Source organism: Onthophagus taurus, chromosome 7, assembly GCF_036711975.1.
Source record: "Onthophagus taurus isolate NC chromosome 7, IU_Otau_3.0, whole genome shotgun sequence".
Lineage (NCBI taxonomy): Eukaryota > Metazoa > Arthropoda > Insecta > Coleoptera > Scarabaeidae > Onthophagus > Onthophagus taurus.
Window position 1 is genome coordinate 22,702,584 of NC_091972.1, and position 25,692 is coordinate 22,728,275.

The 25,692-nt window shown below is 34.8% G+C and overlaps 1 protein-coding gene and 1 long non-coding RNA gene across 2 annotated transcripts; both read left to right on the plus strand.

The window, feature by feature from the left end:
• The first annotated feature begins 313 nt into the window (after positions 1 to 313).
• LOC139430752 (uncharacterized) lies at positions 314 to 898 on the plus strand. Its single transcript, XR_011641132.1, has 2 exons — positions 314 to 733; positions 819 to 898. It is a non-coding gene; the product is annotated as an uncharacterized lncRNA (long non-coding RNA).
• Positions 899 to 24,766: 23,868 nt separating this feature from the next.
• On the plus strand, positions 24,767 to 25,312 carry LOC139430433 (golgin subfamily A member 6-like protein 22). The gene has a single exon (XM_071197464.1). It carries the CDS (start codon positions 24,767 to 24,769, stop codon positions 25,310 to 25,312), a length of 546 nt encoding a protein of 181 aa, XP_071053565.1.
• The last annotated feature ends 380 nt before the right edge of the window (positions 25,313 to 25,692 follow it).

A 25,692-nucleotide genomic window follows, 5' to 3' on the forward strand; every position in this document is an offset into this window, starting at 1 on the left:
CTGGAAGGAATATCAATACTAGATTCAAGGAACACTTAAATAAAGAAAATTCTACTTTTTATAAACATTTAAAAGAACATAAACATAAAACTGATATATCCAAAATTAAACTTCTAAAACATCTTAATAAATCCAGAAAAATGGACCTATATGAGGAATACTATATAAAATCATACCACAATAAAAACCCTGAACATATTTTGAATGAAATTACTGATTTTAACAATTATAATAGATATTTTACACCTTTCTATATATAATTTCAAACTCACCGCTCTTGCATTTGGCTTGTCACATCCTAATACCAATTTTTCATTTTCTTAAGTTGTCATATTACTTACTTCCTCTTTTAACTGACCTCAGTCCGTTGTAACCAGTCGATATGTGCACACGACTCAAGTTTTTCGGTAACACTTAACGTTATAATACGCTTTCAATAATATTAATACCCTTTTTCTTTTAGATTTTTAACGATAAATTCCCTTTTATAACACGCCTTCAGCTTTTACAGTTTCTTTTACACCTGCCTTCAGCGTTTCAAAACTTTATTAACCTATCACCCGACGTTGGAGTTTTTAACCTGACATGGTAAACCCACGCCGTTTTCAAAAATTTCACTTTTTTCTTTAATCCAAAATTATATTTTTAATCATCGGTCCGTCGTAGTTTTTTGTAAGAGAAAGTTTTCCACATGATCATTTTTTCACGTGTCCATCATTCTTAGTTTTTGACGGTAAGAACTTTTTATAATTTTAATTTTATATCACCAACATAAAAAACCCGTCAACTAGTAATAACTATCTTCCATATTATTCTAGTCGTACCTGAAGACGCTTTTAGAAAAAGCGAAACATTGTTGTACCGAAATTAGAAAAAAATAATAAATAATCATCGTGGACTTATTCTTTTTTATCCTATTAATAATTATTTCAGATTTTTTTTGTAATTTCCTCAATGCTATCATCGTCATGCATAGCGGATACGAGCAGGACATTTTTTCCTTTTTTTTTAGAACGTACGACACTAATGTACAATTTTCTGCAAATCCAAACATACTTGTACCTGTTGGTCTTACACCAATTATAAACTCACGTGGCAGTTCTCGCTTGTTCTTTTTTATGGTGCCCACTATCGTTAACTTTTTTTTCAACAGGCTTTCGCATAATAGTATACTAGTGAACAAGTTATCTATGGTGTTATGTTTTCACCGTTCACTATTGGTTTTACAAGACGCTCTACAACTGCTTTTCCGTTGTTCTCGCCACAGAAGTGACCAGAGGGTTGTTTTCCAACGTAAACCTCCATATTCACTGTATAAAAAGCATCAACTAATTAGGTTTACTCTAATTAGGAATATACTGCCGAAAATTACATTTTCCCGGGAGCATTTCGTCGACAGTAGTGTACACTGATGGCGAATAATTTTTCTTGCAGTTAGAAATAAACACTTCGAACAAATCTAGTATGGCTGCTACTTTATTAATTTTTATCCTCTCAGATTAAGTGTTTTTATTATCAAAACTCAAATGTTTGAATAAAAATCGAAATCTTTCTAACGACATCGTTAGTCTGAACATTTCTAAAAAAGTGCCGTTAGTTTTCCATAAATCTTCTACATTCAAACGATTGACTTTACGCTCGGCGGAAAAGTAAAGGAGTCAGAGCAATGCTTTTATTCCAATTATGTCGGCGGTAGTTGCTGTTCGAGATTCACTAGAATACTGATGTTGATTTATGGATAAGTTAGTACATTCAACAAGAAGATTTATGATCTCATCGGTAAAAAAGCATGACCAAATATCCAAAATATTTGATGAATTACGTGCTGGTTCTTTTACGCCTGCTGAGGCTGTAATTATATATTTCACTAGAATTTTTAACCTTTTATTAGATGGATGCTTGTTCCATTTTGTTAGGTTGTCTTTTCCGATAAAGAAAGATTCCTTCATTTTTACCTTTTTGTTCGGTGTAGGAGAATCATAAGAAGTATTGTCCTCCAATTCTGATTGAAGTTCTTGCTCGGACTTAGCATCTTCTTCGCGTTCCTCTATATTATCATCCGCCCTAGAATCATCTTGATCATGTTGAGCACTATTTTCATTTTCTTACTCCTCTAATTATTCCCAAATTCTCCTTAACCGTTGGTGATCTTTTTCATAACCCATATCTAACAAACTATAATTTACTTAAACATTTTATCAAAATATAACACAATAATCAAATAAGGGTAAATATTAAACTACGACTGACTTATTTACTTCTTTGGAGTCGATTCATACTTTTAAGGCTGTTCTTTTTTGCTTAAGTATTACACATTGGAAATCAAGAAAATTGATTGGCAATTAAGTAAAGTAAAGATGGCCAGACGCGCGTTTAACAACAATGCCGGATTCGTCATTATTCTGGTATAGTAGTGAAGAGTCGGTCTGTTAGACCGATGTTAGTACTGGAGGGTTAACAAATGTAATTTATTAATTTAAATCTAACTAAATTCTTGTCAATTGGATCCCTTTTGCTACCTTTTTGAGATATGATAAGTATTCGTGAATGTTTAAAATTTGAAGACATAATTGTACAGAGATCAATACAGAAAACCATGACGGTGGCCACGAATACAATCATTATTATTATTGCGGGAAAAGCCATTCAGAGTAGCCGGATTCCCGAGTTAGTGTGGCGTAACAACTTTAGAGCGGAATTCCTCTCCGCCGGAACAATTAAATCGGCCCGGCTTTGATTTACGGAGGGGTCCCGTGTTCTTGGTTAACAAGCGTGGGGCGGCATGGTCATTCTCCGGCCCATTCAATAAGTTGCCAAGTTCCGTAGTTCAGCCGTTACCGTGTTTACGGGATGCTCCTTTGCAGCAACGTTCGCGAAGTACTCGAGCCTTCGAAGAGTTCGAGGGTTCGAGGCGATGTGATTAACTCCCATCCCGTTCGAGATTACTAACCCTAATTACGTCACTGGTGTTTCCGGGAGATCTGAAGGCTTCGGCTCCACCTTTTTAAAGCCGGTCATTGAGTTGCGCAAGTCGACATGTTTGCTCGAGGTTGATCTTTTAAGACGACCATGATCAACTTCGACACGAAAAATTTCGTTCCGGTTTTTGAGAGTTTAAAAAGTTTTATCGGCAATATTTTAAGACCGAGTAGTGGGCAACAGTTTCGACACTTCCGAAAAAAAAAGAAGGGTCACCGCCTTAACAGAACAGAAGTTTATGACGGTAGATATAAACGTTGGGGTCGTCTTCCAGACTTTGCTAAGAAAACTGCATACTTTAGAGAAGTCGTTTGAATCCATCGGGACTAACTTGTCACTTTGCCGCTTCGTCTGTATTGACAGCCGGGTTTTATCTACTTTAGCCCGTAAACAGTTGTTACGTCTGTTACAAACTTACCAAGACGTTAAGTCAATCAATTAGAATAAAATAGAACAAAAACATCTCTCAAATATATTTTATCTCCAAGGCTTCATAAAATAAAGCCTTTGTCAAGTACAATTAATTTTCCACTCATTAAATATACAATTTCTAATTGCTATATTCATATTGCTATATTTTGCATCAACCATTACATCAAAAGGTTCATACAAGTTATTTAACTACAAAAGGTCGTCGACCTTGTATAACACGGTCTCTAATTAAATTTGCCTTAATTACAGCAAACTACCCAATTATAGGAGTCGGCAATTCACCTAACGACTTAATATAAAACAGAAATGGTCGGGATCCCCCGACGTTCGTAACGTACGAACGACGGCGTTTGTGTACGAACAATAAACGCTGAGTAACGCGTTACAGTTTTAATTACGCTGAAACAAGGCGTACATAAAAACGTTAATTATAACGAGGGACGACAACGCGACGCTAAAGCGCGCCAAGACGCACACAATACAAGCCTTCGGCAACTCACCTCCAGGTGTTATCTCAACGCGTCGCCCACCGAGAGGAGTAATAACTTTGCGGCTGAATTGTTACTGTCGGTATTTAAGTTGAGTTATCTTGAAGTTTCTTTGTTGTAGAAGACCCCTCAATCCGCGAGGTCAGAGTCCTGTTCGCCTGCATCACGTCACCCGTGATGTATCATCCGCATACATCTCGGTAATGGACTCATTCCGGAACCGCTGACTTCACCACTATTACAGTTGCCTTTCAACGCGTTTCCCCCTTTTCCCTCGTTTTTCCAACCGGTACATAGGGCGTTAACTGCCTGGCACAAGTGGACGCCACCCCCGTCGTCCCATCTTTAATGTACCATGAGACTCTGAGAAGTGTCACCTTAGTGGCATCGTAATAGCACGGTGAACATCGTTCGCCTAAATATACGACGTAGTTTATGGAAGTATTTATTACTAGGACTAAGCGATGATTTACAGTAGGCACAGAATTTAGCGACAAAAATTCATAATCTCACATTCTATTCTTTAAAATATATGAGGGTGATTTCATGAATAGCTTTTTGAGTTAATTCCACAACAAAGAGTCTCTTATGTACGTGACGTCTCAGAATTACGAATAAAGATTCACCACCTGCTATCTTATTCATAAAACTTTGTAAATTACCACTGAAGCTTTAGGTAACCTTGTAATATGAATATCTCGTCAACGTAAAGGTAAAAAAGTTCCCTATTTTTAGTAAATCTTCAAAATCACATTCAAGTGGATCTTTCGATGCAATTGTCACAGTCCACTTCGCAAAAAGAATTTTTTCCTTTAAAAACGTTCTAGTTATTTCCAGTCGTTCTATTACTCTATTAAAAATTATTTAGAATTATACTCAGATATATCAGGAACAGTAAGTAAATATAATTTGGGTACAGTAAACAATATTTAAAAATATTAGGGACGAAATTCGTTAAAATTTTATCATGAACGATGTTGAGAGACACAGGGTACTACATTTTAAGATGTAAAAAGAGATGTTAATAGACGATGGAAAAGATATTGAGGAAAGGCGCAGACTGTGTTGAGTTATGTTATGAATTATGATGAAATATATCAAAAACGATTTTGATGTATAGACTATTTTCCAATATTTTAGGGAAGATATTGAGAGGTATTAATATTCAGAAATAATATTTTGAGAGATATTAAGAAGTTGAAGTAAACAGCGACGAGATTGGAAGTTGTTACGGACAATGTTGAGAAATATCCGAGATGATTTTGAAGAAAGAGGCTGATAGATAAACTCAACAGTGTTGAAGTGTATGTAGACAATGTTGAGTAATGTCGAATATGTCAAGAAGCATGTTGATAGCTACTGGGAAAGGTCTTGTGAAAGGCTAGGTCACAGTATAAAGTAAATCAGTAGTCTCACTTGCCTTATATGGCGTCCTGAGTTTTGCTACAGCGCACACGCTGCTCGCATTCATGCCACGTTTGCTACCTTATGAGTGATCTTTATCATCGACATAAAAGTTTGTTGTGACAATTATTTCAATGATGCGCGCAGCGGATGCGCAGTAAAAAATGTACGGACACGACGTCAAAGGTGCCGACACGAAGTGAGACTACTGCTTTACTTTATACTGTGGCAAGGTATTCAAAAAGTTTAGAATTACTCAATGATGTTAGGAACGATATTTCATGATATCAGTGACGTTGAGATATATCAGTAACTATATTGCGAGATATGACAAAGTATTATGCTGTGGCGATTTTAACATTAATTTGTTGAAATCCAATAGTAAATGTACAGATTATATTTTGTCTTTCTTTGAGTCTTTGGGAGGCATTCAGTTGATAGATGATCTCACCAGACTTACAATGACAATATCAACACTTTTATACCTTATTTTTACGTTTGATTTGTCAATGGTAGATTGTAGTGGTGTATTTCCTTACGATTTTCAGATCATGATCTGGTATTCTGTGATTGCAAATATGGTCGCAATCTGAACCAATGTTTAAATTTGTTAGATCATTGAATAATATTGATCAATTATCTTTCATTTCTGGTTTGGGTAATTTGGCTTTCAATAAAATATCAGTATTTTACTCAACAGATAGTTAATCTGTTTGACGTTCATGCTCCTTTAAGGCTACATAAGTGCACAAAGCCTAATGCTCCTTGGCTAACGGATAACATTAAATTCATGATGCGCTTAAGAGACCAGGTGAAATCAAAATTCAGAAAACCAGGCAATATTTCCCACTGGAACTATTATAAAGACTTGGGTAACTTCACTAATGTCATTAAAAACGAATAAAGAGCCTATTTTAAGTATACCGCGAGTGAACGAGATTCTAAGAAGAGTTGGAGGAGGGTTTAAAGCATTTACAATTTCAATCAAAGAATAATAATAATAATAATTGTAACCAATTACCTGAACAATAAAATTGCAGGATCCTGAAGGTACTAATACTTCTTTTACTCAAAGTGTTCAGGATATTCTTGATGAAATTAAGTCAGACGATTCTGATGATTTTTATGGAGATTTTCCTGCTATCACTTCTTATGTATTTACATTTCAATCGGTTACCACGTCTGAGCTATTGCAGGTTATTTGGGTGATAGATTCTCCATCGATAGGAGTGGATTCGGTTGGTATTCATATGTTGCGAATGTGTTGCCCCACAATATTACCCTATTTGACGCACATATTGAATTCTTGCTAGGTTGAAAATATCTTTCCTAATCGGTGGAAGCAAGCTGTCACACTTCCTTTATCAAAAAAAGAACCCAGTTGATTATATAGATCTGCGTCCGATCAGTATTCCACCAACTATGTCTAAGATTTTAGAGAAAATTATGAAAAAACAGTTAGTTGCTTATGCTGAACAGAACAACTTGTTACCTGTCCAGCAATCCTGGTTTCGTGCAAATCATAGTTGTACTACAGCTATGCTGGGGCTCACGGATGATGTTTTGAGTGCGTCCGATAAGGGCATGCTGACTGCGGTGGTACTCTTAGACTTTTCTAAGGCCTTTGATAACATAAAAAGTTAAAGTTGGAGATCAAGTGTCGCGGAGGTTGGTGTAAGACTGTGCTGATATATGACGAAGACGATCTTTAGAGATATCAAGAATGATATGTACAGCTATTATGGACAATATTGAATGAAATCAGAAAAGTATTAAGAGATATAATGGGCTGACAGAATAGATTTAAATTGCCATAAACGTTTATTCGAGGATATTAGGGACGATACTTCATGGTATCAGAGATTATATTTGAGAGTATAATACCATTTTTAACGTGGTTGACGATGTTGAGAATTATCAGAAATACTGCTATATTAGACTAGAGTCTAAAGACATCAAGGACCATATTGATCCACGATAGGAAAGAAATTGAGAAAGACAGTGATGATATTGGTGGATGATGGGACAATGTTGAAGCACGATAATTAAAGATAATAATGACGATATGGATAGATGATATTGACGGTGATGAGGATTGTAGTGACAGTATTGGAGGATGACAGGAACTATGTTGAAAAATGTTGGGGACGATGTTTACAGATATCAAGACTTAAGATGATATAATGTTATGAAATGATACGGATTGCGTTGAAATGTATCAGAAATGATTTTGATGCCTTAGATAATTATTCGAGAATATCAGGGTTTATCAGACGCGAGATTTAATAATATAATGACCATATTGAGCAAGATCAGATATGATGTTTAAAGATATGAGGAACTGTTGAAGAAGACACTAAATACATTGGTGGATAATTGGGATTATGCCGAAAAACGGCAATTTGAAATATAAAGATAATGAAGACGGTAATGATTAATCATGAATATGCCATAAACGTTTACTAAGAGACGATGTTGAGAAATATCAAAAATTCTACTAGTTTTAAGACGATATTGAGTGGTGATGATGATGTTTAGTGATGCTAGGAACGTGTTGAATAATGTTGAGGCTGAAATATGTTATAAACGATGTTGAAAGATTCAGTAAAGAATGTTGACAAATGCTGGGGATGATTATGGAAGAAATCATGGAGGATGTTTAGAGATATCAAGACGGAAGATGATACAGTGTTAATGTTAAAGATGATATTGATCGGTGATGAAGTCGATGATGGGGACAGCAGTGAAAATACTGGGAGTTGGCAAATATGATTTTGGAATATGTAAGGGAGAATAATAGAAATAACGACGACGATATTGATGGATTATGATGAAGACCTTCTACGGCTAAACCCGAATGTTTAACCCAAAAAGTATACAACAACCTAGAGCTGAATAACAACTAAAACCAGAATTAACACTAGATCTAAAACTAGAAAGTTTCGAGTGTAGCCGTGAGTCTTCAGGGTAACTCCGAATATTTCTAGTTCTAGGTCTAGTTTTAGTTCTAGTTTTAGTTCAATTAAAATATACAACCAACTAGCGCTAAATAACAATTAAAACTAGAACTAACACTAGCACTAGAACTAACACTAGACCTAGAAAGTTTCGGGTTTAGCCGTCTTAGGGGACGCAAAATGGCGGCGAAACACAATTACAAATAACTCACTGAGGCCTTTTTTAACTAAACAAAACAATGCGGTTTCGTTGAAATTAATAATAAAATATCAAAATAACTAATAAATTTTGAATGTGACGAGATTTTTTATGACTGGAATATTAAGCTCAGTCACCGTATAAAATTTACACTTTTAATCAGAAAATTAGTTCGCATCCATGACGAGGTTTTCAACAAGCTTCCGCGCCGTATATTCGATATGAATGGGACGAGAATATTGGTCCAAAATGATATTTTTTATATGCGGTTATTTTTGTCGCCATATTTATTTATGCAAGCGGCGTTTATTTTCGCACAAACTAGTCAAAACCCTACTTTTAATTAATTTAATGTCGGGGTATTACATGAGCGGTAATTGGCGGTAGCTAAACGAAAATTAACATGCGGAATTTTCAATTTCCACCTATGTTCGACCATTCAAATTGAATCGTGTTTTTCCCATTTGTTTATTTATGCAATTGCACCAAATTTTTACGCCCTGTTAGCAGCCATAGTAAAATAATGACTTTGAAAGGTGATCGATAACACTTTTTTGTATTATTTTCTAATCCATTATGTTTGTATAATGAAATGAATAAACTGCTAAAATAAAAGATATCATCTGCACATAATTCTGTTAGTTATTTTGTCTGAAATAGCAGACGTAGATTAGAAAGGGCCATTCATGGTAACGTTGCAGCATACCAGCGCAGTTATTTACCGTTATCTAGGACCATTTTAATTAGTGGGCCGCCACCACAGTGCCTTAAGTAAAGGAAAACTCGCAAATGGAAAGCTGACGCAAAACAATTTCACACAGACAGATCAAACACGGCCGCAGTAATTTAAAATGCAAACTTTCCGGGAAACAACTTCCGGATCAATCCCTTTCATCAACGCATATGCAATCTAATCTGTAACAAAAACTGGTGGCCGCTTTCCGACGCGAGGCCCGAACTAAATAAACAAGCTAAAAGCGGCTGGCGTGCAGTTCAATCAGCCGGCGAGAACAGAGCCGGACTGTGCCGCCACCGGAATGTGTAATTTTGAAGTTTTATCGGAATAATCCATTACCGTCGACTTAATAATACCGTTTAGAGAGAAAACCCCGAACTAGGTTCGCGTTCTCTAACCGGTACCCGGTTTTGAGCTACTCTTCACGTGCACGAGTGGTCTCTTGCTACTCTCATTGGCTTTTAGCTTCGAGTTCACGACCTAAATTCCCTCCAAATTAAATCAAAACGCACATAGTTCCTTGATAACACCATTCTACTTTACAGATTAAAATGTAATCCAATATAAACCATAACATAATAAAAAAGAACAATAAAGTGTCCGTATACTTCTTGTAAAGATTATGATAGGGAAAGTATTAAGTATTGTTTATGGCCATTTCGAATGATACAGGTAAGTATATGACACGGGCCGTTAAATATACAGAGCGAGCAAATAACCATCAACGTTTGACCATAACTTGTTATTGTACGTTATCTATGGAGATATGGGCAGTGAAGCGCAGTAAATATGGTGGCGGAGCCGGAGGTAATAAAGAAAACTTTTTATCTCCCACCGCGGCAGAAACAACAACGTAGTAGGCGTCGTTCTAACAGCATCTGGGCGCTTACCGCGATAAACAAATTCATAAATAACAGAATTTCAAGATAGAAATAAATCGGCTCGTAATGATCGTATCGGATCAATTTATGACGTTTATAAATTTGTCGACTCGTCGCGGGGACGAGTCGAAGTGGGCGCTTCGTGCGTTTCGTTTCCCGGTTATCGCGCGATTTATAGCCGCGTACTCTGTTTTTTGTTGTCAATTATTTCGGCGTCGATTGGGTTATTTATCTGGACCGGCGTTCGTACCCCATTTTGGGGCCGCGCGTATACGTTCACCCGGGCGAATGTCGACACTGATATATAGCAGTACGACCCGTCGGCCTCCAATGGACTTTACCGTGTGTCTAACGAGCCCTTTAAAAGTCTGTCTTCTGGTATCCAGTGATTTAGGGCTAATGACGTATTGTGTACAGTTCCTAAATACGCAAACGCCATCTACCAGACCGATATTTACTCGCCCGACTCGACACAGTTTCCTACCAGTTTTATGGCCAGATATACATTTCGAGTCATGTTTAGGACGTTTTATTGTTATGAGTACACGCCATTTACGAAAGCTTTAGACTTTATGGACATAATGAAAAATTTACGTTATGTCAACAACCGTCTATTAAAATCTCTGTTTATAAACGAATATGCCCGGTATGTACTCACCTAAATATTGTAATTTCCAAACACTAATATTTAGCTTTATTAAGTACAACCATTAAATGTTTAGTACCTACTATATAATATCATCCAGAAAGTCACAAAAATAGCTCAAACGTAAAGTAAATTGAGAGAGAAATAACAAGGCAGACAGACAGAAAGTGTATTATGCTACTTGTAGATTAATATGGCAAAGAAACACCCCATAACAAGTTCAACGAAAGTAAAAAATGTTTAGTTGAAAATTAAAGTAGAGTAAAGTGGGAAAATATGCCGCGCTGGGTAATACGCCGCAGTTGAGTAAGATTCGTCTAAATCGGCACTAAATGTCGGTGTTAACACCAAAACGTGTACATTATCCACAAATCAAATTAATCAAGTTATTAGTAGGTAACGTCAGTATAAAGGTAAGTACCCTTAAGAATCTTCTTATGTGAGGTTATATGTAGCGATGAAACCAATTCTAAATCTGTTTGATCTAATTTGAATAGGGGTATGCCAAAGTAGGACTCATAACCACATAATAGTTTTATTTCAACAAGAAGAATTTCATGTTGCCCCAACACATGTTGCCATATTACCCAACTGCAAGTGGAATATAGCAATTTGATTTTTTCTGTTAATTTAATTCCTATTGAATCTACAGTTAATTTAGCCTGGAGAGATGATCTACTGCATATGCCTAAAAGCCTAAAGAACGGCTTGTAAACATTGTTTTCTGTTGCACTGTACGCACGTGATGAGTGAAGTAAAGTTACTCATCAGTTAAAAGAATTATTTGGTTTATCTAACTATGTCTTTTCCGTTAATTTGCCGATAATATGGCAAGAGGCACACGACAGAATAGACTTTACGATGTTAATAAAAACTGCAATAAACAATGAACCGAAAAAATTACTCAATACGCTTAATCAACTTAAAACAGAAGTTGCTGAATTAAAAAATCAAACGTGGAGCTTACTAATCTATTAAATAATAAAATCCTAGTAAATAATATTACTATAAAGAAGAATAACGAGAAAATCACCGCTGGATCGAGCGTAAACACAGAGAATATGTCATATGCGGGCGTGTTGGACGGTATTAATATAAATATTCCAATTCAAGATCGAAAAAATGGAAAAAATGATAATAAGAACAAAAACGAAAATTGGGAAATAGTTGCACCGAAATCCATACAACGGCGAGCCCCACAGCCCATAATTGGAAATGGAAAATTAAATTCCGGCATAAAACCGGCGGAAAAATTTGTGCATTTTCACATCAACCAATTAGCACCAGAAATCACTACTGAAGAATTGGTAAATTATGTCATAAAGAATGAAATAGATGCAAAATGCGAGCAAGTTACATCTAAGCATCCAGATCTCTACTCATCGTTCAAAGTGACTGTACCAGCGAATTATGAGGAAAAAATTAAGGTACCTGAACTCTGGCCAGAAAACAAAAAAAAACAGAATAACATAGACAAAAACGTCAGTTTTAATAATAACTCAGCTATACTGTATCATCAGAATGTGCAAGGAATAACTACAAGCGTTAATCTTCTGGAAACTCAAGTGAGTTTGTTAAAAAGCTGTAAGTTCCTCTGTATAACTGAGCATTGGCAATCACAACAAAATATGAAGACAATTCAATTTGCGGGCTTTCACCTAGTATCATCATACAGTCGAATAACGGGCAAATGTGGAGGCTCAGCCGTCTATATTTCGCTAGCTATAAGCGCCATCTCAAATAAACACATTAATCAGCTATGTGAGGACTTTACTTTTGAATGTGCAAACGCACAATTCACCTGGGACAAAACTAGCTACATAATAGCGACTATATATAGATCTCCGAAAGCTCAATTTAAATCGTTTTTGCAAAAACTGGAGATGCTACTGCATATAATTAAAAGTTTGAATGTGGTGCGTCTGGTCGCAGGCGATTTTAACGAAGATCTGCTTACAGAGAATATCAATTCAAAACTATTTCGAAATGTTAATATGGGGCAGAGTTACTTATATCAAAACCTATGATATAAGAAGAATATGTGAAACAACAGAAACATGCATCGATAATGTTATATTGATAAATCATGGTGGTAAGTGCACAGTAATAAAGGCGGAATGTATTAACACTGGGTTTTCGGATCACACGGCACAGTTGATACATTTTGAAAAATATACAGCAGACTCATCAAATGTTTATAAATTTGTCAGAAGTTTTGATGAAGGTAGTGTGGAGCGTTTTTGGTGGCTCTTGGTCAACAGGATTGGTCTGGAATGATCCCAACAACCAGTTCACATTTTTCCTAGGTATATTTCTTCTGCATTTCAACAACTACTTTCCTACCCGGAAAATGGCAGTTTCTGATAGAAAAGAATTGAGTCCAACTGAGTCCCTAAAACTACTGAAAAACCAAGTGTCAGCCCTTCAACTGGCCTCTTCCTATGATGGCGCGTGACGCGAACGTTATCTGCATTTGAAACAGGTTTATGATGCGGAGGTAACCATTTCGAAACGCAGTTACTTTGATCACCGTATAGAGACAGCAATTGCAGCTGATTAACAGCCATACAGCAAAGGTGAATCGCCATCTTCTACCGAATTCAGACGATTGTAACCAACTGGCTAATAATTTTAATCGCGTTTATGTAAACAATATCGCAAACAATAATTATTCTGTAACACTAGGTTAGGCACCTCTATCCAACCTGTAAACAGGAAGTTCTTAATATGATAAACTCATTAAAAATGACCTCATCGGTAGGAACAGATGAGATTCCAACTCACTGTATAAAAAAGTGCGCTACTGTTATTGTACAACTTTTTACACATTTAATAAACAATTCCTTGTAAACCGGTATTTTTCCTGATTCGCTTAAGGAGGCGGTTGTATCGCCTATACAGGGTGGTTCTCAGCCTGTACACATAAACTTGGGGATTTATTCCTCATGCCAAATAATGAGTAATAGGTAAAAAAAGTTGTAGCAAAAGCTTTTTAGTTTCCTAGATATCCGTGAAATTGACTTTGAAATCAAGAATACATATAAGATTTTAAAATGACATCAAAGTAAGTGTTCCAAATTGTTTCCAATATCTTCTATACACAATATTGGGCTCGCTGAATCGATGATGTTCCACTAGCGCAGGCTAAACTGTTGGCTGATTCTCTCTGTGGCAGTTTGTATCTGATCCTTGCTCAGTATTAACTTCCTCAATGTTCACTTCCTCAGCTGCAATGTTAAATGCCTGTGTTAACCACTGTATGCCATCCTCAGTATCAGCCAAGAGGACAACATCATCTACATAGCACTCAACCTTGATTTTATAATCATTCATAGTGTAACCATAGTTTAGATTACATACTTTGTAATGTTTGCCCTGTTCTATTTCTTTTATCCTTACTTTGTCGAACATTTTGGTTAGATGAACGAAACAGAGGAAGCTTGTCTGACGTTTTTTCCCCGGTTTTCTACCTGAATTTTTTTGATGCTCTCAACATTTTCCTCAATATTGTGTGATCCGTACATGTCATTCTTTATCTCGGTACTAAATTTTAGCAGCATTTTTATATATTATTCATATTTTATAAAATTATTCAAAGAAAAACAGGAAGGAGTAAAATTTATTAAAGAGAGTACAAATAACAGTCTTATTTTTTGAATGCTATATCTAGTATTTCCGCATAAGAAGGACTAAGGGCCTCTAAGTTAGTAACGAAGTTCAGAACGTTAGGGGTGGTTTTCTTGATATGACTCTCTGACCAGTCATTCCAATGTAGGAAAAATGGCAGGAGGAGCAATCAATGTTGTAAACTACATTGGACTTGATCTGTGTAGAAGTTGGGTCTTTTAAGTTCGAGAAGAAGTTATTAATTATATGTGTGCTACTGCTTACCAATCTCAGCGAAAATTCGCTAAACAAGGCGACTAACTGAGAAGTAAGGCCCTTAATGTAAATTATTTTTTTGTATGTCTGGATGGGCTGACTAATAGTACCAGAAGAAGGTGGTGAATTGGTGCTGGCAATTCTGTTGATAGGAGATGAAGCATGAACTGCTTGTAAAAAACTGCGATCTAATACCTTCCTCAATAAACTGTCAGCAAAACCATTTAACTTAAATAACGTAAACAGGATGTTAAGATTTTGTTTTGAAAAATAAACAAAATTTATTTTTCTTAGCACTTGAGCCCAAAATCTGGCTGCCTGATAGTCTTAACAGTAAGAAGTCCTTTTTTAATATATTAGCTGATAATATATTAGTCGGGAGTCGCATGGTTGATTAGTAATTACACCACCAAACTTCATTTCCCATCTCAGTTTGAATCTTTTATTAAAGCAGCTAAAGCCTTCTTAAGTAGCAACAAGGATCTCCTAATTACAAGAGCAGAAACCCACCTGCGTGTCTAGAAAACCCTGCATGTTTAGAAACCCTAGTAAGTGTCTAGACCTTTTAAATGACCCCATCACGTACCAACTCATCCCTAAGGACTCTACCACCACAATAGAAAGGAAGCACAACAAACTCATTACCTCCCTCCAAGGTCTGAGGACCTACAGTTCTAATTGTCCCAAACTTTATGGCTTGCCAAAGATCCACAAGGAGTAATTCTTTAATTCTCAAAGAATAAAGTGTCCTTTATAGAGTTGTTCTAGTGAAAATAATAGCTGTTCCAGATTGCCTTAGGCATAATAAGTAATATGTAAGTAATATGTAATATGGAATTGAAAATAGAAAAACGATAGTCACAGCAATCAACTAGACATTTTGGCAGCTAAACCTATTTTTAGTTATAACTTCGTAGTGCTGTATCCCATAATTTTGATTTTCTGGAACAATAGCTACAACAACTAGACCAACCCAGAACAACATAGAACAACTGATTTTTCCAAAAATAGGGGGCTAGTCAAAACCCCTGTTTTTTCGGTTTTTCTCGCAAAGATTTTATTTTTTCTATTTGCCGCTTTGGAACAATGTAGAACAACTCTAGAACAATCTAGAACAACAATGAAATATTTAAAAATCAAAAAGTGGGGTGTTAATTTCCCGCACTCTATTTCATAAGCCACAAGATCTGTTTCGTCAGCCAGTCACTGCTGTCACGGTTGCCGTTAGCAGGAACTAGTAGCTAGGAGTCATGGGGTCAATCAACTATTTTTCCGGAATTTCGGGACTTTTGAAATCCCAGTACTTTTTTGTGATTCCGGGAGCATGCGAAAACCAAATACTAAGACTAGACAAGCTAATTTTGATAGATTAATCGCTTTAATCTATCTCTATTTTAGTTAAATATGAGTTCTAGTAAGAAACGAAAATATCTTGATGAATACATCAAGTATGGCTTTTCAACGATAGTAATGAACGAAGTCGACTGTCCGCAATGTGTAATATGTTACGACGTTCTTAGTAATGACGATATGAGACCTACACGCCTTTAACGACACCTATTTTCAAAACAATGTTAATTAAAAGACAAACCAAAAGAGTTTTTCTAAGCTAAGCTTCAGCATTTAAAACACATAAACTTAGACAATACTGGTAAATTTTCTCAAACAAATCAAAAAGTTGTGAAAACCTCTTATGAACTCACCTTTCTCATCGCAAAAACCAAAAAGTCTCATAACATCGGTAAAACTCTAATTAAACCTTCTCTTTTAAAAGGTGCTGATATTCTAGTTGATACTGGAAGCAAAAGAAAGCTTTCCCAAATTTCACATTCCGATAATACAGTTAAGCGTCATATTGATCAAATAGCAGAAGATATAAAACTTCAAACGGTAGAAGCGGTTCGAAAGTAGCCTTTTTTCGCAATACAACGTGATGAAAGTACTGATGTTGCGCAATGTTGTATACTATTGGTGTATGTGCGATTTATTTATAACGACGCAATAACGGATGAGATACTATTTTCACAGGAATTAAATAGTATATCAAAAGCTGCTGATGTTATGAAACCAATTACAAACTTTTTTGTTAAATATGTACTTTCTTGGGGTAAACATGTTGGTGTATTTTTATTTTTTATATATACAAACGTTTTAACCTCCGATGTGATACCTGTTTTCTTCGTAAGATTGTCGCGTTGTGATTTTATTAAGAATTAAATGTTTTACAAACGGTTTTGAATGTTCAATTCCATCAGACAACCTAATTTTTGACGTCGTGCCAAAGAAGAAGAATCATTAGATTCGAAACATATGTAGCACCAAAGAAATTTATACATCGATTCAACTTATGAACGTTTATTCTATGTTGGTGTATGCCCAGACGGTGCTCCGTCAATGTTGGGATCACGGTCAAGTTAATAAAAGAAAAAAATGCTAACATAACTGGATTTCACTGTGTCATACAGTGAATTGTGTCATACTTCTTTCTTTGTTCGGATTTTGGTTCAGAACTCAAATAACGGGCTTTCGAAGGGAAATATGCTGTCCAAACTCTTTGAATTACGAATGGAAATACAGCGGTTTCACAAGCAGAATAAAAACTTGAATTATTTGACGCATTTACTGATCAAACTTTTCAAATTAAATTGGCTTATCTAACTGATATTTTCAAGGTATTAAACATGCCTTGAAATATTGATGAATTTCAACGCTATTTTCCCAATTTAGATGATAAAGAAGAACATAAATTTACACGTAATCAATTTCGTTGAAATTACGTCTTTTTGGATAAAATTTGAAATTTTACACACCTCTCTCGACCGCCTACTTATACGAGAAAGGGTTTTCTAGTTTAATGGATTTTAAGACCAAACAACGGAATAAACTTGATGTTGCTAGCGACCTACGTTATGCACATTCAAAAATACAACCCAGAATTTCCCATCTTATGGAAGAAATTCAGTACCACCCTTCACGTTAATGATTTAATATTTAGATTTTTTGTTAAATAAATTTGCATAAGTTAATAAAAAAGTACAAGTTATCAGTAAGCATTTTTTTCTTCATTGGTGGGGTGGCGTGAGCTTTATATGATGCCAGAAAGAGGCCGCTATTGTAAAAAGTTTGGGAACCACTGGTCTAGGTCGACTTTTTATTGAAGTTCTTGATGAAATAATTCACATTGCAGTTTCCATTTATTTTGAAATAACCCCCAAAATTACGGTTGTTTTCCTGTTTTGAATTTTTCGCGTTGTTCCAATACCGGGAATGTAAATGCTTAATTCCTTTGTCCGATGGAACAATACGCTCAAATGATCGCTTCAATCGCTTAAAATTGTCAGTGTCGGTGAAACAAAGGTTATTTGACGATCAAGTTAAAACAGGAAGCGACACAAAAAATGCACATGTTTGAACGGTATTATCGAAACGTGGAAATTCGCTTCTGGAATTAACCTTACGCAACCGTTTCAATCTGAACGTATACGTCAACAAGCACAGCACAATGAATTTAATCAGCATGCGATTAATAATTCAAAACTCGGGTCATAAAAGGACCTTTCCAATACGCGAATAAATCGGGACGATGTTATTAATTCTTAATCCTACCTATTTTCCGCACATAAAACAACATCGATATTGTAATCCGTTTGCAATTAAAACGCGAGTAAGCGAAGTAGGCTTGTTTTTGGGTCCAACTAATCCAAACTGAACAGTGCGATGGTTAGTCAGAGTAAGTAGTCCCACGGCTGCCCTAAATCTTTTGAATCCGCGCTGTTGTTATGGCCAGATGTTCGCGAAGCGCGGATTAAACCTCGGCCTCATAACTCGGTGGCAATTTGTTCGTTTTTAGCCGGCCACAAATCTCCTACGAGCTTTACAGCGGCGTTTGCAGGTAACACAAGCAATTTGCCTATGAGCTAAGCTCCAACAGAATCTTTCAGGGTGATCATCGCCCTTTCATGCCTTTTAAAGCAATCAACTTTACAAAGTACGTCCATCCTAAACTTTAAATCAGATTATTAATTTCTTCATTCGATTTAGATATTGAAATATATGTATTATTAATTACTGTATCTTTAAAACGAATTAAGATATACTGATGAAATAAATAACGTTTTAAAGCTAATTTTATGAGTATTTACTATACGAGTATAATTTCTTTTTTCGCATAAATATGGTTTTTATGCCTTTTTAAACGCAAATGTGGATATTTGATGGTTGTAGATATTAATAGTAAAACATAAATAATCGTATCTTAAGAACGAATTGAGATGTAGTGATGAAGCATTTTGAAGCTAATTTTATGAGTATTCAATGTACCATACATAATTTCTTATTTCTCGCAAATATGGTTGTTACGATTTATTATGTTTTAACTGTGCATATTTGATAGTTGTAGGTATTAACAATAAAACAAAAATAACACAGGCCGACAAAAATTTTAATGTTTTCTAAACCAACAAGTAGACTATACTATCCCGAAGGTTTTTCACGTTCTAAATCCAAATTTAACCTCAAAAATACTTCATTACGTAAGGTTTTCAAAATATCTTAGCCAAAATATGTTTGAACGCGCAGTATAAGAAAAAAAAACTGGGTTTTAATAAAACGATGCTGGTTCAGAGATATAAAAAATGAAATTAAAACGTAGAAAAATGTGGGAAAAAGTAGAATAAATTAAAGAAGGTGGTTAAATTAAGATTCTTACGTTATATTTTCACTTCACTAAAATGCTGCTTTTAAACAAATTCAACGATGTGCATGCTCTCGTGTTAAGATATCACAACCCAGTTAAGCGCACGCACATGCGCAAAATACGGTTTCTGGTCGTATTTGTGGTTATAATTCACCATGAGGGAATTAAAAAAAAAATTTTTTTGGAAGTTTTGATATAATTATCCTTTCCCTTTAAAACTCTTTTTCAATTATTTAAATATCTTTTTTCTTCTTCGAGATATCATCTATTGAAATTAATAAGTGCATCGGTTTGCTCTGGCCTCGATAAACTGATGTTGACAAATATGCGAAACTGTGATCAAATATCTAAAAATGAAGCTTTAAAGTTGAAATTTTTAACCATGCATTTATCTTTTAACCAGGAGGTATTCAATTGAGAAACTGGACATTCAAATTCCAGTTAATTTTTATGAATTTATTTGGTTTGTTAGCAAAGTTATAGTTTTAATGGGAAAACTATAGCAGTATTTACAAAAATAAAACGATTGTTTACGAGATTTATTCATTCAAAAAGAGACAATTTTCATATTATTTTTTATTTAAGCTCTATAGCGTTTTATAAGATGAATATCACAACCATATTGGATTTTCTACAAAAATTTTTTAAAACGATGGAGTATTGATATAAAAAATATGAGTCGGAAAGCTTATTCTTTAATGAATTTTTTTCTTTTTCACCTTGTTACACACGATTTACAGTTTTTGCGTAAAAAAATAGAATAAAGTTGGCCTGCCACTACACGACCGACATTTTTCTAAAATTTGTCCTCAAAGTTGGCTTGGTTTTTAAAAAAACAATTGATTTTGTTTTAACGCGAACTGTCACTTATTTGGTTAATACTGCTATTTGCTGCTAATTGCTGTTAATTGGTTTTGGTTGTTGGTTTTGTCTGCAGTTGTTACTTGTTGTTGATTGTTTTTATTTATTGTCGATTGTTGTAAATTGTTGGTAACTGTTGTCGAGCGTTGTTGATTTTGTTCCTTGGTGTTTGTTCTTGATTGTTGTTGCTAATTTTTGTTGATTGTTGTCGTTTTTTTATTGTTGATTTGTACGTTTGTGTCAATTGTTCTTGGTTGTTATTAATTGTTACTTTTTATATATGAATATTGTTGACTGTTGTCCGTTGTTAAAAAAATTTTAAGATTTTATTGAATTTTATTGAAGACTGTTACTTCTGTGCCTATAACCTGTGTACCAACAGGTTATAATAAAAAAATATAAAGGAAACGTATTATATTCTAACGTACACAGCCAAGAAAGGAAAAATAGCGAGATTAGACAAAGTACCACCTAATAAAAATGAATATTGTTTGGAAGAAATGAGTTCTGTTGAAAGTGAAAAGGACAGTGATTATGAGGATTCTGTTAGTGCCAAAGACCCTGAACTTTTTCATCAAGATTCATTAGATGATCTTATTCGCGATCTTAGTCTTTCTAAAGATTCAGCATTAATATTGGAATTAGAATTATTGGCTTCAAGACTTTGGGAGGAACAGGAGAGGAACATGTTGTTACGCGGAACAAAAATTACAGCGTACAGAAAAAGATATGAGGAATTTCTGTAATATTTTTCTAGTGAAAATTCCTTAGTTTATTTTAATGATATAGAAGGACTTATCAATACATATATCAAGTAGGTGTGTATAAGTCCGATGACTGGCGGCTCTTTATAGAAACCTCTAAAGAAAGCCTTAAAGCAGTGTTGCTCCATAACGGTAATAAATACGCAGCAATTGTACCCTATTGGTCATTCCACCAGGCGAAAAGAATCATACGAATACCTTCAATTTGTACTCGAAAAAATCAACTACAACATCCATAACTGGTTTATATGTGGTGACTTTAAAATGATCAATATTTTGGTTGATTTACAATCCGGAAATTCAAAAAATCCTTGCTTTCTCTGCATTTGGGACAGTCGTGCCCGAGAACAACATTGGATTAAAAAAAAGTGGCCTGAAAGATTTGATTGGAAAGTTGGTTCCAACAATGTTGTATATACATGAGACAAAGTATTGTAATCGTGCAAAAATTATATTATAGTATAGCGATGAAGCGCAGTACATTTTCAAGCTAATTTTATGAATATTTAATGTGCCATACTTAAGTTGTTATTTCGCACAAACATGGTTGTTATGCTTTTTTAAACCCGACCACATATTTGATAGTTGTAGATATTAATAACAAGACTTAAAAAGTTGTATCTTACGAACAAGTTGAGATATAACGATGAAACACAGAACATTTTAAAGCTAATTTTATCAGTATTCAATATGCCATACATAATTTCTTATTACGCACAAACATTGCTGTTATGATTTATTAAGCTCAACTTGTGCGTATTTGATAGTTGTAGATATTAATAGAAAAACAAAAAAATTGTATCTTAAGAACGAATTGAGTTTTGAGAATTTAATATATTATTAATCTGCATAGCTATCGAAGATGTAGAGAAATCGTTGACCTTCGAAAATAAATCTTAAGGATTAACGTGACGTCGTGTAATTCAAATTTTGAATAATTAATTGTCAGGATCGAGTTGATGTATGGCCGGTAGTGTCACGAGTCCGTACTATTATAATATAAATAGGAGGTGCGAGAAAGTAAGTGACCGTCCATCCATCATTGGAGACCATGATGAAGCGAGCTACCGACGACGTGACAGTTATATGAACTGTCGGCCGAGGAACTTTCGGACCAGCCGAGGACAGGGTTTTTTTCCTTATTCGGGATAGGACACCACGAAACGTCTTCTTTTTGCGGTTAAAAAAGATCGCCCTACCCATTTTTCTTTTGCTCCCTCCTCATTGGAGATAACTCAATTTCTTTTCAGCAAAGAAACCTACAACGACAAGGACGAGCAAGGTGAAAGGAGAACAACTCGAATAGGTGTAATTATATCGTTAGATGGGATCCTCGATTCCTTTTGCAAACAACGTCAAGACACGAGCGACCTCCATCCGGCCACTAATTCCTAATATGAAGGGGAATTAGGGGTTTCCCCTTTAGTAAGTAAAACTTGGTGGATGGCCGGAACTGGTTATGTACTAAGCTGTGAGCATGCTACCATAATTTACTCTTGTTGAATGTTGTAAGCTTAGCAATTAAGATTGAAAGTAACCTGGAAACTAGGTATAATAAAATATTTGTCCACATAAAAAAGGTATTGCTCGATAATAAAATATATATCTAACCATTTCGTTGTGATGACAAGATTTATTGATCTTTCATTTATAGCTAAACGCACACCTATTAAATTATTCACCATATACTAAAACCAGATCACCTAAATTGAGGCCATATCCATATATAGTTCATTAAATTTAATATATTTACCCATTTATAAAATTAATTCAATCGTTTATTAGATTGCCCACAAATATTCATTGAACCACGCAATTTCTATTTTTTTTGCTTTTTTTTATTTTGGAATGTGATTTGAATCCATTACCTTCTCTGTATGATCTCATACTCATAGTAGGTGATGAGTATGAGATCAACAGGTGATCGATTTGGTTAATAGTTTTATCAACTTATGTATATGGCAATGTTGTAATTTTTACCATGTTGCGTTGGAAGGAATAAAATAATTTAATACGTGTTGTGCCATCTAGTGGCTAAAGAAACAAGTTTTCTTTGAAGGATTTAACAAGTGATTTAGAAAAAATGAGTGGAACCGTCCGTTGATAAAAAAATACTAATGCACATAATAACTTGTAAAACATCCGCAGATATGTATAAAAAATTATGTAACATACATCAAAAGGATAATGAAAAACAAAAATGTGCACTGTTACGAGAGCTTTTTAATTTCACATTTGAGAAGCCATCCGCAATGTCACTATACATAATTAAAATGGAAAACCTAGCTTATTGCTTGAATATTTTGAAACAATCGATTGATGACGAAATGTTGATGTCGAAAATTTTAACAACGTTGCCGGAAAATTACAAATTCTTCAGAACGGCTAGGGAATCTACTTCCGTGCATGACCGAACCTTAACAAATTTAATCGCAAGATTGATATCAGACGAAATAATGATAAAAACTAAGGACACTGAGGAATCAACATCATTTACGACAACAGAAAAAAAATTTTAGATGTAAGAAAACCAGGTCATATTGAGCGGTTTTGCAGAATGAAGCCAACAAGTAGGGATACTGATATTACATGTTATCGGTGTGGCATAGACATATTGCAAAAAAGTGCATACAACAAGTAGTACAGAAAGAAGACCATTCCGAAAAAGACTGCAATTTCAGAAATACAGAAAACAAGAATGCGAAGGAATAAAGCAAAGGAAATATACAACCAAAAGGTGTTTATTGTGGATTCTGGAGCGTCGAGCTGGGAATAATGGCAGTTTATTGCAAAACTTGAAAAAGAACACAACGAAGGTTGGTATCGTAAAGAGGGACCAGGTGATTCAATCAGAGGGTTTGGGGTTAATAGAAGGAGAAATTTGTATTTTGGAAACATTATTTGTACCAGAACTGACTAAAAACTTGTTATCGGTAAATGCCATAACAGAAAAGGAAGATGAAGTCACATTTCAGAACAAGAAGGTGAAGAAAATGTCTACTATACTCAGTAGACATCATCAACACGTAGCAAAAAGAAGAACCTTATTGTGTAAATACTACTAACTTAGACGATTGGCATAGGAAATTGGGACATCTCAGTTTGGAAAATATGAAAAAACTACAGAAAATAAGTAAGGGACTTAACCCCAAACAAAAGGATTATGACAAGTTTAAAAACAATGTTTGCGAGATGTGTTTAAAGGCAAAACATGCAAGAAATCCATTTAACGAAACAAGATTTGTGGACCTACCGATCCTGCTACCTTTGACGGAATGAACTATTTTATTACATTTTTAGATGATTATACTCATTTCACAACAGTTTACTTATTGAAAGGCAAGTTTGAGGCTGTAGATGCGATCAAGAACTACATAAGTGAAGCTGAAAACAGGTGGGGTCTAAAAACTCATAAAATAAGATGAGACAATGAACAAGAATACGTAAACTGAATTGGATAAAGAAAAAAGGTATAGTTTTGGACTGTACAATTCCGTACACACCACAACTAAATGGAAAAGCAGAAACTAAACCAAACAATACTGAAGAGAGCAAGATCTCTTATCTTTGAAGCAAAAGTAAGGAAGGAATTATAGGGAGAAGCAGTGAGAGCTTACTTACAGTGTCAGCTTACTTAATAAATAAATTACCAAAAGCAAATAAACAAAAAACATCATATGGAATGTGGACAAATAATTACATACCAATTTTTGGAATTCCTGCTAAACTAGACGAACGAAGTAGAAAATATACAATATTCGTTGAATACGCACCAAATGGGTACAGATTGTTTGATAATGATCGTTGTGTCTAGGGATGTAAAGTTCGAAAATAGAGGAAAATGGATACTAAAGAACGGAGACGATTGACAGAAGAGGAATTGAAATCTGAAGAAGGAAAATCTGACACAGAATTTGAGAAAGAGAAAGACGAAGAAAAAAATATTGAAAAGGAAGAAGAAAATAGTATATCAAAAGAGGAAAACATACGAGGGGAATCGGAAAGTAATGAAAATGTTATAGAAGAAAAGAAAGATCAAACGAAAAGACATCAAAGTAATAGAAGACAACCAGAAAAATTGAAAGATTATGTTCATTTGACTTTTGAAGAAGCAACCCAAGGGAAAGATAAGGAAAACTGGAAAAAAGCCATAGAGGAAGAGAAAACATCTTTAAAGGAACACAAAGTTTGGACATTGGTCGAAAGAAAGGATGCACACCAATTGATTTTTAAATTTAAAGAAGACGAATTGTACAATGCTATATTAGTGGTTAGAGGATCCGAACAAAAGTTTGGAGAAGATTTTAAAGAGACATACGGTCCGGTAATTGGAAACAATGCTATAAGAATGATTTTTGCAATAGCTGCACAAAAAACGACCAAATAATAAAGTTCGACATAAACACGGCATTTTTATATGAAGAGTTAACCGAAGATACATACATGGAAGTACCTCAAGGGTACAAACATGACAATAAAGCTAAATCGTGCGTTATATGGACTGAAGCAAGCACCATTGAAATGGAATGAAAGACTGACAAATTTCCTAAAAAGTGTTGGTTTAGAAACAATTAAAACAGAAAGGTGTAACCAGACGGGTTATTAATACGGCAAGACATAAATAAAATTAAAGTGATACTTAAAAAATGTAATGACGAATTTAAAATTAAAATAGGGGAAAATCCAAAGTCATTCTTAAACGTTTTAATAAGGCCCGACGAAAAGATATTGTTTTTGTACCAAAATGTGACTGAAATATTAAATAAA

Excerpts from the sequence above, each read along its gene's own strand:
- LOC139430433 (XM_071197464.1), top strand. The coding sequence starts at position 24,767 with ATGGATACTAAAGAACGGAGACGATTGACAGAAGAGGAATTGAAATCT.